Source organism: Drosophila santomea, chromosome 3R (assembly GCF_016746245.2).
Source record: "Drosophila santomea strain STO CAGO 1482 chromosome 3R, Prin_Dsan_1.1, whole genome shotgun sequence".
Taxonomy (NCBI): Eukaryota; Metazoa; Arthropoda; class Insecta; order Diptera; family Drosophilidae; genus Drosophila; species Drosophila santomea.
Window position 1 is genome coordinate 14,875,838 of NC_053019.2, and position 13,378 is coordinate 14,889,215.

The 13,378-nt window shown below is 40.9% G+C and overlaps 1 protein-coding gene across 1 annotated transcript; it reads right to left on the minus strand.

The window, feature by feature from the left end:
* Nucleotides 1–6,613: 6,613 nt before the first annotated feature.
* Nucleotides 6,614–8,142, minus strand: LOC120454040 (mitochondrial import receptor subunit TOM40 homolog 1). The gene is made up of 4 exons (XM_039639032.2): nucleotides 7,681–8,142; nucleotides 7,267–7,592; nucleotides 6,970–7,194; nucleotides 6,614–6,913 (listed from the first exon to the last, which is right to left on the minus strand). Exons 1-4 carry the CDS (start codon nucleotides 7,975–7,977, stop codon nucleotides 6,793–6,795), a joined length of 969 nt encoding a protein of 322 aa, XP_039494966.1. The 5' UTR covers nucleotides 7,978–8,142; the 3' UTR covers nucleotides 6,614–6,792.
* Nucleotides 8,143–13,378: the final 5,236 nt, after the last annotated feature.

The window sequence follows — 13,378 nt, forward strand, 5'->3', positions numbered from 1 at the left end:
ATGCTCAGTCCGTGTAATGCGCGTTTAAAAAGTTTACAAACTTTCGCCAAGTTCTCAGCGTACTTTTCCTTCTTTTCCTTTTCGCCAGTCTGCTGCAAATTCAGTTTTTCACGCCGCCTGCAACTTTGTGGCCAGCGTAAAGTCGATTTGGGGCGTGTGGAGAGGTGGTGGGGGCCATTGGGTGTGGCACCCATTTCGCAGCACGCGCCTGTTTACACTTTTCGCGCCGCTTTGATGTATTTTCGTTGCCCCACCGAGGCGCTTAAACTGCCAAACGTGACCATTTAAAAATGCGCCACGTTTGCCAAGCAAAATAACAAAAAAAAGAAACGAAACGAAAAACTGAGCGGTGCTGCAAAAACTTTACCAATGCCTCGAACTTTGCCACCAAAAATGGGGAAAAGGCCGAAAGCCGCCAGAGAAGTTCGTGACAAAGGTGAAAAGAGCAGCGTGCTCCGGGGCGTGGCAGTCATATGCAACTGCCGCATGGTTGTAAAATTTATGAAAATTGATTTTCCCTTAAAAGGCCAAACCGAACTCGAACCCGAAACCGAAACCGGACAACTTAATGCCAGCCTGTGAAATGCTGCAAAAACTCCATTTAATGACATTTTGACTCGAAACGTGCCAGACGCTTTTAATAGAAGCATCAGAGTTTGCTTCTCTTATTTTATTTTAAGTTTTTCCTTTCTGTTTTTTTGATTGCTTACATGCGCGTCACGCACGCGTGTTGCAAGCTGTTGAAGACACCTGAAAGGTTAGCGGATTGGGTGGATGTTGTTTCTCTAGTTCTTCTTGCAAATCTCTTAAGTGCCAATCAAACAGCAAATAAAAATTGATCTATAAATCATTGACCATTAGGATATTTCATTTTTGATCTATAAGTTTATATTATATTCTTATCCAGTATTTGGCACATCTTTTGGAAAACCATTTCATAGGATAATATAGCACGAGAGCATCCCTGAAGACTGCTGCTACAAAATGGCCAGCATCGACGTGCCGAAAAAAGAATGATTCCCGATGCAGGTTCCGGTCTAGTCGGTGTGGACTGGCCAAGTTAATTTTCTATAGCACGTTGTTGTCATTCAGCGCTTTTATTGGACATTCGACTCCGCTCCACGGCGCCACCGCTCCGATCCATTTGGGTCGATTTAATTGAAAGGAAAACATCACGGGAAAAGCGTTGAGGTGAACGCTGGCTAATTCGGTAATTTGCACGCAATTGCATGAGTTGTTGACCATATCTATAGAACGAGTGGATGGGAATTGGGATCTGCTCAAATTTACCTCTCTCTCCGTGTGTATATGTGCACATGGACATGTGCCTGCCGTTCGGGTTTGTTGACTTCAGGCAATTGACTTAAATGACAGCCTTTGTTGTGCTCTTGTATTGTCCACCAGCATGACAACATGGCGTATGCGTAATGTTCATTTGATGTGCGTGCTTCGAGCTGTAGGCGAACTGATGAGGCGTTTATTGAGCTTATACCAGGCATGTGCCTGCCACGGGAAGATGAATATTTTATACAAATAAAAAGGAACAGGAGTTTTATGGGAGTATATATTATATTACATTGTGTAATAGAAAATTGTTAAAGTAATGCGACTAGCTAAAGTAAATAACTATATAATAATATCGTTGGGTTAAAAAGCCATTTCCAACAGATTTCGTGTTAAAAATGCAACTGCAATCAAAGTCAAATTTGATGAGTACGCAACTTGACAATAAGTTTCAACTTAAAGTTCGTTTCTTTCTAAATCCCAAACAAACTTTGAAAGGCTCTTAAAACGTGGAGGACGCTGGTTGGGTTGGGATGTGGGGTTTGAGTTGGAGGATCTGGCTGTTCTCCTTCTGTTTCTGGGAATGGGAGACTGTGCCACGCTGCGTTTAACACAAATGAATATGAATGCGGGCTAGGGAGCTGGCGATGGCGATGGCGATGGCGATGGAGATGATGGTGATGGCAGTTGGTGAGCAGACGGACTGGGAGAGTGCTAAATAAAATTTAATGTAGTGCGAAACGTTTATGAGCTGCAACCGCAAGTGATGAGTTGCTGCTGTTGTTGCCGTTGCTATTGCTGGGCGGCAACGAGGCGAAGCGGTAAATAAACAAGTGGCAAAGTGCGCAAAAAGTCGACTGGGCGTATCAGTTTGCTTCAATTGCGACTCCTTTCATCGGCGCTTTCATTTGGCCATTGAAAAGTTGCCCGGGTACTTAAAGTAGTTTTTTGCGAGACCCACACGGCGTATACGCATCTTTTGCACACACTCGAACTCGTGCGCATTCGAGTTAATGCATTTGGCAGGCACATGCGGTAGAATTGATTGAATTTAATTGAAATTCTATTTTGATATGCCGAGTTCTATGCAGCTAGCACTTCAATTGCACCACATCGACAATTTCGACAGCTGAAGCGCTGCTTGATTTTCAATTTAAATATGAGAAAAAAATTTGCATTCAACTGCAGTTGGCATTTGCCCCGCCAAGTTTATATGAACAATATTTTTTCCTGCTGCGCCTTTGGGCTGCAAATCGCTGGGGAAGCGCTGCTTGTAATTGACAGCACCAGCACCTCTGACAGTTTAATTATTTTTTCCACTTTTCAGTGGTTGCTTAAAAACGTAATTGAAGTGCATTTCTTCTGCCATTTTCATATGAACATTCGTTGAAATTGGAGTTTTACCTTATTAGAGCTAAATTTCAGATTCCAAAGTTCGAGTAATCTTCTAATCTTATTTTTGGGGAGCTAAATGCAGTGAGATTTGTTCTAAAATAAAATAAAATATATATTTAATCTCACAGATTAAGGATCGAGATATTATGTTTGGACATAATTAGAAGAAGCAAAAACAATCATTTCAAAAATATTTTCATAATGAAAATATTTGAAATCAACCACCTTTATAGCTGTCATTTAAAACGCCTACCAAGAGGCGCTTTGGGTCCACCATTTTACTCCACCAATTGTTGCTGTGGCTCTGAACAGCTTCAGAACTTCGATTGGAAAACAAAGCAGTGAGAAGAAAAGAAACGAAACTCACCTAGTGGGAGAAAAACTTTTGCGGACCCGCACTTGTTCACCTAAACACACACACACACACACATAGACAGGAAACCAGCGGCAGGCGGAACCCATAGACCATTTCCGTTTCCTGTTGTAAGATGAACAGCTGCCCCGTTGGCGATTTCTCCACTTCTTTGCCCTCCATTTCCTATTCTTTCTGCCGCTTCTGTTGTTGCGAAGACATCGGCGTAATAGCGCCAATAAAAATGGCCGCCAATTGTGGTTAAAGTGCGGACCTTTGGGGTCCAACTCTTGAATTGCCCGAGTAATGGATGAAATTGTAAACCTGGAGAGTGGAAACAAAGCTGGTTTCCAATATTGGCTTAAATTAGCCTAAAAGGTTATCTCATTAGGTAAATGGTACTTAAAATATTGGAGCTTACACTTACTTAATTTTACCGCAGTTTTTCTGTTTTTTAAGATTGTATATAGTTTCTTCTGATCTTCTGTTAAGTTGTTATGTTATGTTTTTAAGCCTCTCAGCATTTCTTGAAGCAAGCTGCAGTAATAATTGCCTATAATGGAAAAGTGCTCGCCAGATTGCAGCTCCTTGACTTGTCTTCTTTGCCTAAGCACATATCATGGGCCAAAGATGGGGCTAAGCAGGACATTAGCCAGGCCACTTACCAAGGACATTAGTCTGCTCAGCCCTTTGCAGCCATTGCCACTAACCTGGCCAGCTCAAACGCTTTGCTGCCTTTTAATGCGTTTAAGCGCATTTACTTTTCCCTGTGCCAGAAAGCTACTTACTTACTTGCCACTCAGATGAATGCCTTGTGACCCATTGCCACCCATTGCCACCCATCGCCACCCATTGCCACCCATTGCCACCCATTGCCACTCATCGCCACCCACCTGTTGCTCGCCTCAAGGACCGCCCACATGTGAGCTGATTATGTTAATGCGCGGACCCATTTAATCCGATGGCAAGTCAAACAGCATTTATTGTGCTTGGGAATTGAATTAAGGAACAACCAAAATAAAAGTTCAAAGTTCTGAGTTAAAAGTGCGCTGGCAATTAAAATAAAAGTTGGCCAATTTTATTACGATTTTATGGCTTTCACTGCAGAGGTGAAATTGCCAACAGGTCAAGCGGGAAAAGTGTGTGTCTGTGTGTGGCAGTGTGTGTATGAACTCGCTTTACGGCACTTTTCTTATTACGTCTTATCTGCTGCGTTAATATGGCTAAAGAAGAGTCCTTAAAAGTCTCCTTTTTCTCTGCGAATGATGTGCTGAAAGTTTAAAGTTTATAAATAATAACAAGTTTACTACTTGAGTACTGGTGGAGCACTTATTTTAAATAATATTTAAGTATTTGTTGGGTTATTCATATAGACGTAAATCATTTTTTGTTCGTATGTATGAAAGCATTACTCATAAAACATAATTATAACATTTGTTTATATTATATACATACTTTATTTATTTCTGATTAAAGAGCATTGTGTGGTCGTGGTGGCCACATATACACTTTCTCCTTTCGCTTTTTACTTTCTTCCTTTTTTTTTACCTTTTCCATGCCTTTGTTTGCCTTAATTTCCACTTTTGGCCTTCTTATCGAGAGCGACGAGCTTCAGGTTCACCAAGTTGACCCGCATTTTAAAGCTGCTTAAATGTTCGGCAGACCCCCATTGAAATAAATGAATATTGTGCTGGGGGGTTTGAGGGTTATGCTTTCGGGGGGCCAAATGGGAGGCAATTTGCGGGCGGGCAGCAAACAAAAATTCATTAAAATTTTGCATATTTATAAAAGTGGAGAGTGACCCCCGCTGCCGCCCTGGGGCACTTTTGTTTTTAAAGCGTCTCCCTTTCAGAATTTTCTTGTTTATGCTTCGTAATGTGGCGAGCTTAAGTTTGCTAGCCGAAAAGTACGAGCATGCAGCGGAAAAGCTCAAGCCGAGTGTAAAATACTAGCACCGAAGGGAAAGGAGCTGAAGAAAAAGTTTTTAATATGCGGATAGCTTTAATTAAATATGTTTTCCACTCGGCGAACCCAAAACGCCAAGAAAAACAAACACAAGCAAGCCATTATGTGTGTTTTGGGTGTGTGTGTGTATATATTTTTTTTTGGCATTTTTTCCTCACCCGAAACATAAACATAAATGTTGGTCGGTGTGGCAGGCTAACAAGTATTTCTCTTTTCACTTTTCTTTGCTTGTTTTTCCATTTTTTTCTTCTCTCCTTTTTTTGTTGCTGTACTATTTAGGAGAAAAACTTTCGGAATATGCAAAATTCGCGTCCATTTTGGCTTAGTTTACGTTTATATACTAAACTAGCCGAGTTTAAGTTTTCGTTGGCATAGATTTCGTTTTCCTTCGTTTGAAAACTAAAATAAGTTAAATATTAAGTTAAATAGTAAATAAGGTATTGTAAATAAGTAAAATACTTTAATTCCATTGTGATAAAATGCACCTCTCAGCACATTCCCAGGAAAAAGTATTTGTAAGGGACTTTTGCATTTTAATTATCTTCGCAGCTTTTCTTCTTTTCCGGTATTCTCAGTGGTGGCTGATTTCTGAATATCCATTTTCCGTTTTTCAATTTACCGCCTCCGAGAAAAGTTTAAATAAACATTAAATGGGCGTCACTGCCGTGGAAATGTGTCCCTTTTCATGATGCCACTTTTCACTGCCCACATATGAGCGTGGAAAAACAACAAATTGACATATCGAGGCCGAAAAATTGCAAAAGCAGGAGACAGTAAATTTTTGTTTCGGTCTCGCTTCTCTTTGTTGTGTAAATCGTTGTAAAATTCATCGGATATGAAAATCTAATGATTTGTAAAGGCGTCGATAAGCGGGAAAAGTGTGAAGGGAAAACAGACTGGCCCTGGGGTCCTTCGGGAAAAGTTTACAACGCCTTACCCCCTTGATTGTGGGGGCTACAGCGTAGGCTGGGAAAAGGATTTTCAGCATTTATTGAAATATTATTATTTGCTCATATGTATAAGAGAAGAATGTCCGTGTGTGCGAGCAAAAAACTTTTCATAACTTAAGCCACACACATACACACGCACAGCACCCAGAAAATTAAAGCCAACCCATGTTTGCCTAAGAACATTCAGCTGGCTAAAAAGTTTTTCTCATTCCGGCCAAAACCAAAAATCAATTCAAAGTTCGCCCCAAGCCCTGGCCACTCCTTTCTCTGTTCCTTTTCTTTTGGTTTATGGGTCATGTAGTGGAGCATCTGCGAGAATCTTTCAACTCTTTATCGGATTAAGAGCCATTATCTTTTTGGCTTAATCTATGCTCAACGCAGCGGCAAATTTATTGTGTAAATTGTATTTATTTTAGATTTATAGATACATATGTCCATGGGTAAGTACATATAAATTTGCTAGCTCCCTCTTGAGCCGAGATTTCTGGTCTTTCGTGCGGCATTAAAAAATATTTACAGTGTCTAGACTTGCCAGCGCATAAATCAAATGCATGCAAGATTTCTTCGTTCGCTGCAAATAGGAAAACTTTCTGAGCTTTCGAGTATGTGTTTGCTCTTAATGTGCAGCGTGTGGCAAAAAGTGCTAGAATAAGAAATATTTCTGAGCTAAGTTGCACTGCAAATGTATTTAGAAGACTGGAGAAAAAATTAAAATTAGTAGCAGAAACGTTGTAGCTATGATGAAATAAAAGCCGTTCGAACGCCAATTTTGTAATTCTCTGAACTCTGGACTAATACTTGCAATTGATAATTTTGTCGTACACATAGTGAAACTAACACAGAAAACTACTCGCCACGTCTCAATCCACTGGGATCCAAAACAAAACGCATGCCGAAGGCAAATCGGTCCGTGGGCAGATTCATCACCACACTGAAACCCATTTGCAGTGGCAAATGCCTCAGGTATCTGCGTAAAAATAAGTTAAACTTATATTTCTCTTTAGAATGCACTGCTATACCCACTTTGTCCACATAAAGCCCACGGAAGCATCCGAATCGAACATGCCGTGCACAGCAGAGTTCCAGAAGTTCCATTGATAACATATTGTGGCAATGGTCTTTCGCGTATTGCGATTCCACGCCAGGAGGTTGGCCATCTGGATTTGGGGATGAATGCGCTGCCAGTAGCTGACGTCCAGTCCCTGCCTGGATGCGGTGGCGGCCAAGGAGTAGTTATAATGGGAGTAACTAAAACGACGAAATACAAGAAAGCTCGATTAAAAAAGGCTTACTATTCGTGGTATTAAAGGGGCATCTTACCGTGCTGCCAGTGCCAGGTCCGGAGTCAGTTTCTGAGGATCGTTCCACTCCAGCAGAAGTTCCCCACCGAGAGCCCAGTGCGCAGATATCGATCTCATAACGGACAGGGTGCAACGTCCGTTTTCATTCCGCACATTGTAGAAGTTGGCGGTCCAAGTATCACATGGCCTCGTCCACTCGATCGTGTACTGGCTCTCCACCGGAGCCGTTTCCCTGGCCTTCTGCAGGATGGCCTCCATGCGAAGGGATTGGAAGGGATAGTACAGGATGTTCAGGTTGGCAGCGAGCGAAGTGGGATGTATGTCGCCCATAATGGTTGGGGTGTACTGCAAGAATAAATTCAAGATATGACACTTTGTTACCAAAGATATCGAGGATGTTGCACCTTTTCCCTGATTATAGATTATACATTACCATAGTATCATCTTGCACCCGGAACGTGTACAGTCCCCCGAAGCGAAACCCAGAGGGCCTGATGTGGCTGAGAACCCAGGCGGCCGTGATGTATTTGTTGGGCGCCAGGCGGTGGAGGTAGTCGAGTTCGATGCCATCGAAGAACTTGGGCATCACCCGGTGGGCCAGGATGTGCAGGTTCTGGACATTGCCGGGATTCTTCTTGTTGCAATGCCCGCCGACGCGTTCGAAGCAATCCGGAAAGAAGATGCCCAACTCGGAGTTCTTGTAGGGGGGACAATTCTTGCATGATGCCATATCTATCGATGGTGGGTGGGTTTTCGTGGAGAGACGTGGAAGAAACGGCCAGCAGTGTAATGTGAAATTCGGTTCTGATCTTTCGCTGCAGGAGTTTTTGGTCGAGTTTTGAGGAAAGCTTAACTGAAACTGTTGCTTTTTATTATTACTCAGCCTTTTCCGGGCAACAAGAAACGAAAATGTTACATAGACCTGATGTTCGATCAAATATTTATGATATACATGGTTGGTTTTGGGGACGCTTGCCTTGCAGACAGCGCATTCAAGCAAAAATATCAGCTGTCAATTGTCATTTTATGCGCCATTTCGTGGGCTCCTTTCGGCTTTCGCCAGCCTTTCCGCTTTTACATCAGAGCTTGTCACACCATTAGGCGCATTTCACACTTTTTACATTATTTATATGCCATCGTCTTCTGCCTTTCTGTTTTTATTCTCTTCGTCTGTCGCCGACGCCTCCTTGGCATTCCCCTTTGCTCTTTCCCCTTTCCCCTTTTCACTTGTCCATTCGACAGGACATGAAATATTTAAACATCGAGTCCAAGCCAGCTCTTAAAGGATAATGGTTGGAGCTGCGAGGATGCGGATGATGACGTTGATGTATGTAGCCACGATTCGCGTGTGGCCAGGGTTATGGTCTTCATGGACGTATTTGGCTGGGTTTGCTATCTGACTCACGGATTGAAATTATGGATGGGATAATCTCGAACGACAAATCACTGAAGCAAGCTGGGTGATTTCTTGATTAAATTCGCAGGATGTCTGTATGAGTAAACCAATGAATTTAAGACTTTATTCATTTGATGACGATATCTCGCTAAACATTTATAATTAAAAGTGGATTTTATGGTGAATAATAGTCAAATGCGAAAGAGAGTTATGAGTAGTAAGCCTTATCGCCGTTAGGTGGTGCTTATTACCAATCTCGGAAACAGTCGCTTAGTTACTTTGATGTCTCCATCTTCCTCCGACTTTCTTTTGCTGAATGTAGGGTATATAATAGTCGAGTAACCTTACAGCACAAACACAAGGCCGAAGTACTTGACTCTTGTTGGAAACTAAGTCATTGTAAAAATTAAAAATAAACTCCCAATGAAATCGCCTTGCATTAACTTCCTTGTATTGCTTAAGACTTTTGGAAATGTAATCAACTGCCTAAAGCTTAGCAAGGAAGCTAATACGCTCAGCGGAAAGAGCATAAATGACAATGGGAATGACGGTTGCCAGATGTCCTCTAAGCCGATTTCCAGTCGGAGTTCATGAAAGCAAATGCAAAAGTTGTTTATTCAGCAGCTCAGTCGCGACTCGGGCTTTTTACTTTCCCACCAGCCCAGCAGCTCCTTCATAAGCCAAAACCCCGTCTTTCCGGTGGTGAAGACATCACTTATTTAGACGCCAGCACTTAAATTTATCACTCAGCCAGCAGCTGGCGGCGCGTCTGTCTGGTTCAGCCATTTGCTTTAATGTAATATGCTTAAATATAAGGGGAAATATAAGGGGATCCACCCGCATTCTAAGTTCTGCAAATCAAAGCTCAACGCGGCCGCAGAACTTTTGCCAGCAAACCGCAAATGCTCAAAGAGAAAGGCGAATTGGTTGGGTCTATTTGGAATGGGGATTCGACATGATAATCATAAGTAAATAGCGGAAGTGCCCTCGAGAACAACTTGATCACGCCTAATTGCTGAAACATATTTAAATTCCATTATCCCAAGTTGATTTAAATATTTAAAAATTATTATGCACATCCAGTTCAATCGATCGCAACTGTCACCCTATTATTTGTAAATTAGTAAATCCAATTATTATTTATGGCAATTCGTGTCGTTATTTTTCCGACCACCAAAACAAACTGTTGCTCCGGCACAAGTACACACTTTCCTTTTACCTTTTTTATAAGGTAAACAGCATTGACCCAATTGTGAAAAAGTTTTAAAGTTCCGAATGAAATGTTGAATCAGCAATCGGATTTCCAATTCGTAGTGATAAACAAACAGAGTGTAGTTTCGGTAGGAGTTCGCTTTTGAGGACAATTAAATTTACAACACTCGACCTCCATTAACTTATGAGCTTTTTCTGATACTGTGCCCCAAATACGTAGGCAAAAACTTTATGCCCGCTCTTAAGCAAATATCCAAATGAATATAAATTAAAATTGAAATATAAATGATACGCTGCAAGTGAAAAACACTGTGGGCTAAGTAAGTAAAAATGCAGAAAAAAAAAATATAAATAAATAAACCAAAAAATACGGCAACATTTAAAATATTTACTGTCCAGCATTGTAAAAATTGTAAAACATCAAGGGATGAACAAAAAAAAATAAATAAATTCAATCGCATTTCGATGCACAATTTATTTATTTATCTTGTGTTTTACTGCTTTTTTATTGAATTCTTTTTGTTTGCATGTGTGTGAAATTCCTACAGTCGTGTTTATTTTTTTAATTGCTCATGGTTTTTATGCATTTTGCATAAAATTTAATTTTATTTATTACGGCTCGAAAAAAGTAACGCAAAAATATACAAAAACATCAAAAAGGAGTTGAGGAGGGGCTATAAATTTTTAATATTTTGAGCAATTTCAATTTTCGGTGGGGCGATGCGGGGGATGTGGGGGATGTGGAAGGCAGCACTTCTGTAAATTCGTTATCAATAAATGTTATGTGTGTTCACTTAAACTTTTGTGTGCGTTTGCCACCTCGGGGGAATTGAAATGGGATTGTAACAATTACAATAAAAAGGCTTAAAACGGAGTGAACAGTCGTTGTTGTTAAGTGGTACGCTCTTTGAGCAAATATTTATAATCTAAAATGCATGAATATTCAAAATGCAAACAAAATATTATGAACTAATGCAGTGAAAATACGCAACGCATTTTAATGTGCTATTTTAAGACACAAACTTATATTTGATGTGTAAACATTTGTATAAATACAAAAGCCATTTGGTGATTGTGAGTTTTGGGTTCTCTACAGTTCATTTGGAACTCTAACTACATTCGGTTATTGTTTGTAAGCGCAGAAATGGAAAGTGCTTCAAAGTAAAAACCAATTCTTATAACCCTATCCCACCTCTTGAGAGATCTCAATTCCTTCACACTTATTTCAGCTCCATTAAATATTTACAATGAGGCAAACAAATCAAAGTGACAACAAACAGAGGCTTCTCCCCCAGACATTTTACTGATTTTCGCTTAACCAAATATTTGCATACCTCGTCCGATTTTTCTCCAGGGAATGGAGAACGAATATATATCCCTTTGACTTGACGTGAAAGAGTTCGCAAACCAAGTCGGTGGCACTTGGGCACGATTTGCATTAAGGACCGACTCGACGAATCGCCCCCGTGCCATCGAAGTGGCTAAAAAGTGTCTTCGACGCTTTGCCACTGGCATCCATTATTTTGTAATTATTTAAGTGCCTTCAATGAGGCACCTTATTGATGATGACAGTGGGTCTGCTGGCCCCCATCCACGCCCATTCACGCCCATCCACATTCGCCCCAAGCGGCGCTGGGCAATAAGTGAAAAAATCAAAAAGCCATAAAAACTTTACACAATCGAAACGTGCAAAAGTTGATTTTTGCCAACGCCAGCAACCAAAGCTAAAGAATTCGCCCATCGAGGCCAACAACAAATGAAATCGAAGGGAAAATAAAAAAGTTAGACAACAAAATCAAAGGGCGGCAGGCATGGGATGTTAACTTACTTCCATACCCAAATGATAAAGGGCATATTTTATTTTTTGACAGAACGTGTAATGCATTGAAAAACTGGAAATGGAAAATATTTGCACAGCAAAAAGGTGGCATAAGAATGCCACAATGACCAATTCAATTGTGTGGTGTTTTCCAATTAAAGCTTTGTTTGAGGAACAGAAAGTAGTGGGTATCTTTGAGTCGGCGACGTTTGCCACGACCTTTCACTACTTTCTGTTGCTTTTCTGCGAAGCGTGGGAGGCTAATATGAGGACAGCAAAGGACTCAGGATGGGGAAAGGAGGACGTGGAGTGGACAACAGAGAGGAGTGGACTGTAAAGGACAGGCAGAATCGACCCATAAAAAACGAGAGCGAATAAAAAGCGCAAGAAAATTACTTTCCGCTCTACAAATTTTCGGAGAGGGTAAGAGACACACTGGCAGTGGTACCAGATTAATTGAAAATTACTGGGCTTTTATTAAGCAATGGCAAAAATTACTACATTAAACAAGATTAAATGTAATAAATATGTCAGTCATTAAACAATAGTTATAAATAAGGGATTTGTGCTTTCTTTTTTATTAATTACTTTTCTTTGTAAACATGTATGACGTATAGAAAATGCTCACAACAAAGTTTTTAAAATCTAGGTTAATTTTCACACAATTTTTAAGCATATTTCGTTGCACTGTGCCACATCGAAGTCAGCAATCTTGGCCATCCACAAACACAAAGTCAAGCGTGTAAAGTAAGTAAAGATGCGAGTAAAAACCTTTTCCGCCTTTTCAGCTTTCCTATCGGCCCTTTTGAGGCATTATGTACTGACAATTTTCATGATTATGCGCTTACGGATTTCGAGAGTGTCCAGCTCCAGTCCGCAGTACTCCGTGGCTTCCTTCCCATCGCAATCATCATCTCTCAGTGTACGGGTGAGCGCAGCTGTTAAGCCTTTTCCGTTTCCGTTGTCGTTTATTTTCGTGCTGTTCATGACTTGCCTTTGGCGCCTAGCTAAGTATTGATAGTATTGGATACCATCGACATGGTCATGCGATTGGGGGGCTGAAAGCTGGGGCTTCCTGGTTATGGCCATCAACGCGGAAATGAAGATGGGGATTCCATTCAATTGGCTTTCGGCTCTTCGAGGATGCCAACATCATGTGTGTGTTTGAGCTGGCTGGGATGTGAAAAGTGTTGCCAATTGTTGGTAGCTAGACATTTTACGGGTAATTATCGAATGCGCTATCCTGGGTGAGGGAATGGCCGATGATTGAATATCCATTGGGGAAAACGGGAGTGCTTCTAGCAAGTGAATGATAGATTAAAGATTAAGCCCGAGGGTTAAGCACTCAATATGTGAGAAAGAAGATGTGAAAGCAGATTATCTCAAGAATGTTTATGTGCCATCCCATTGAAGATTATCCGGAAAAAGGGAACTGCCGAAGATGAAGAATAATTATTAAGAAAGCTGAATGGGGAGATAAAGTAGAAATGATAAAGGGGCACTGCAGCAGTAGCGTAACTTAATCAAATTCAATTACGCGTTCCTGAAGTTTTAGCCACAATAAGTGTCTCTTTTATGGTCCAACTTTCATTAGCCGAAATTTATGTCCAAGTCAAAAATTCAATTACCGCTGAGCGTTTTGATTAGCTACCAATATCGGTAAGGAATCCGCGCTCGGGCACAAATCTTGGCCATAAAATTGTC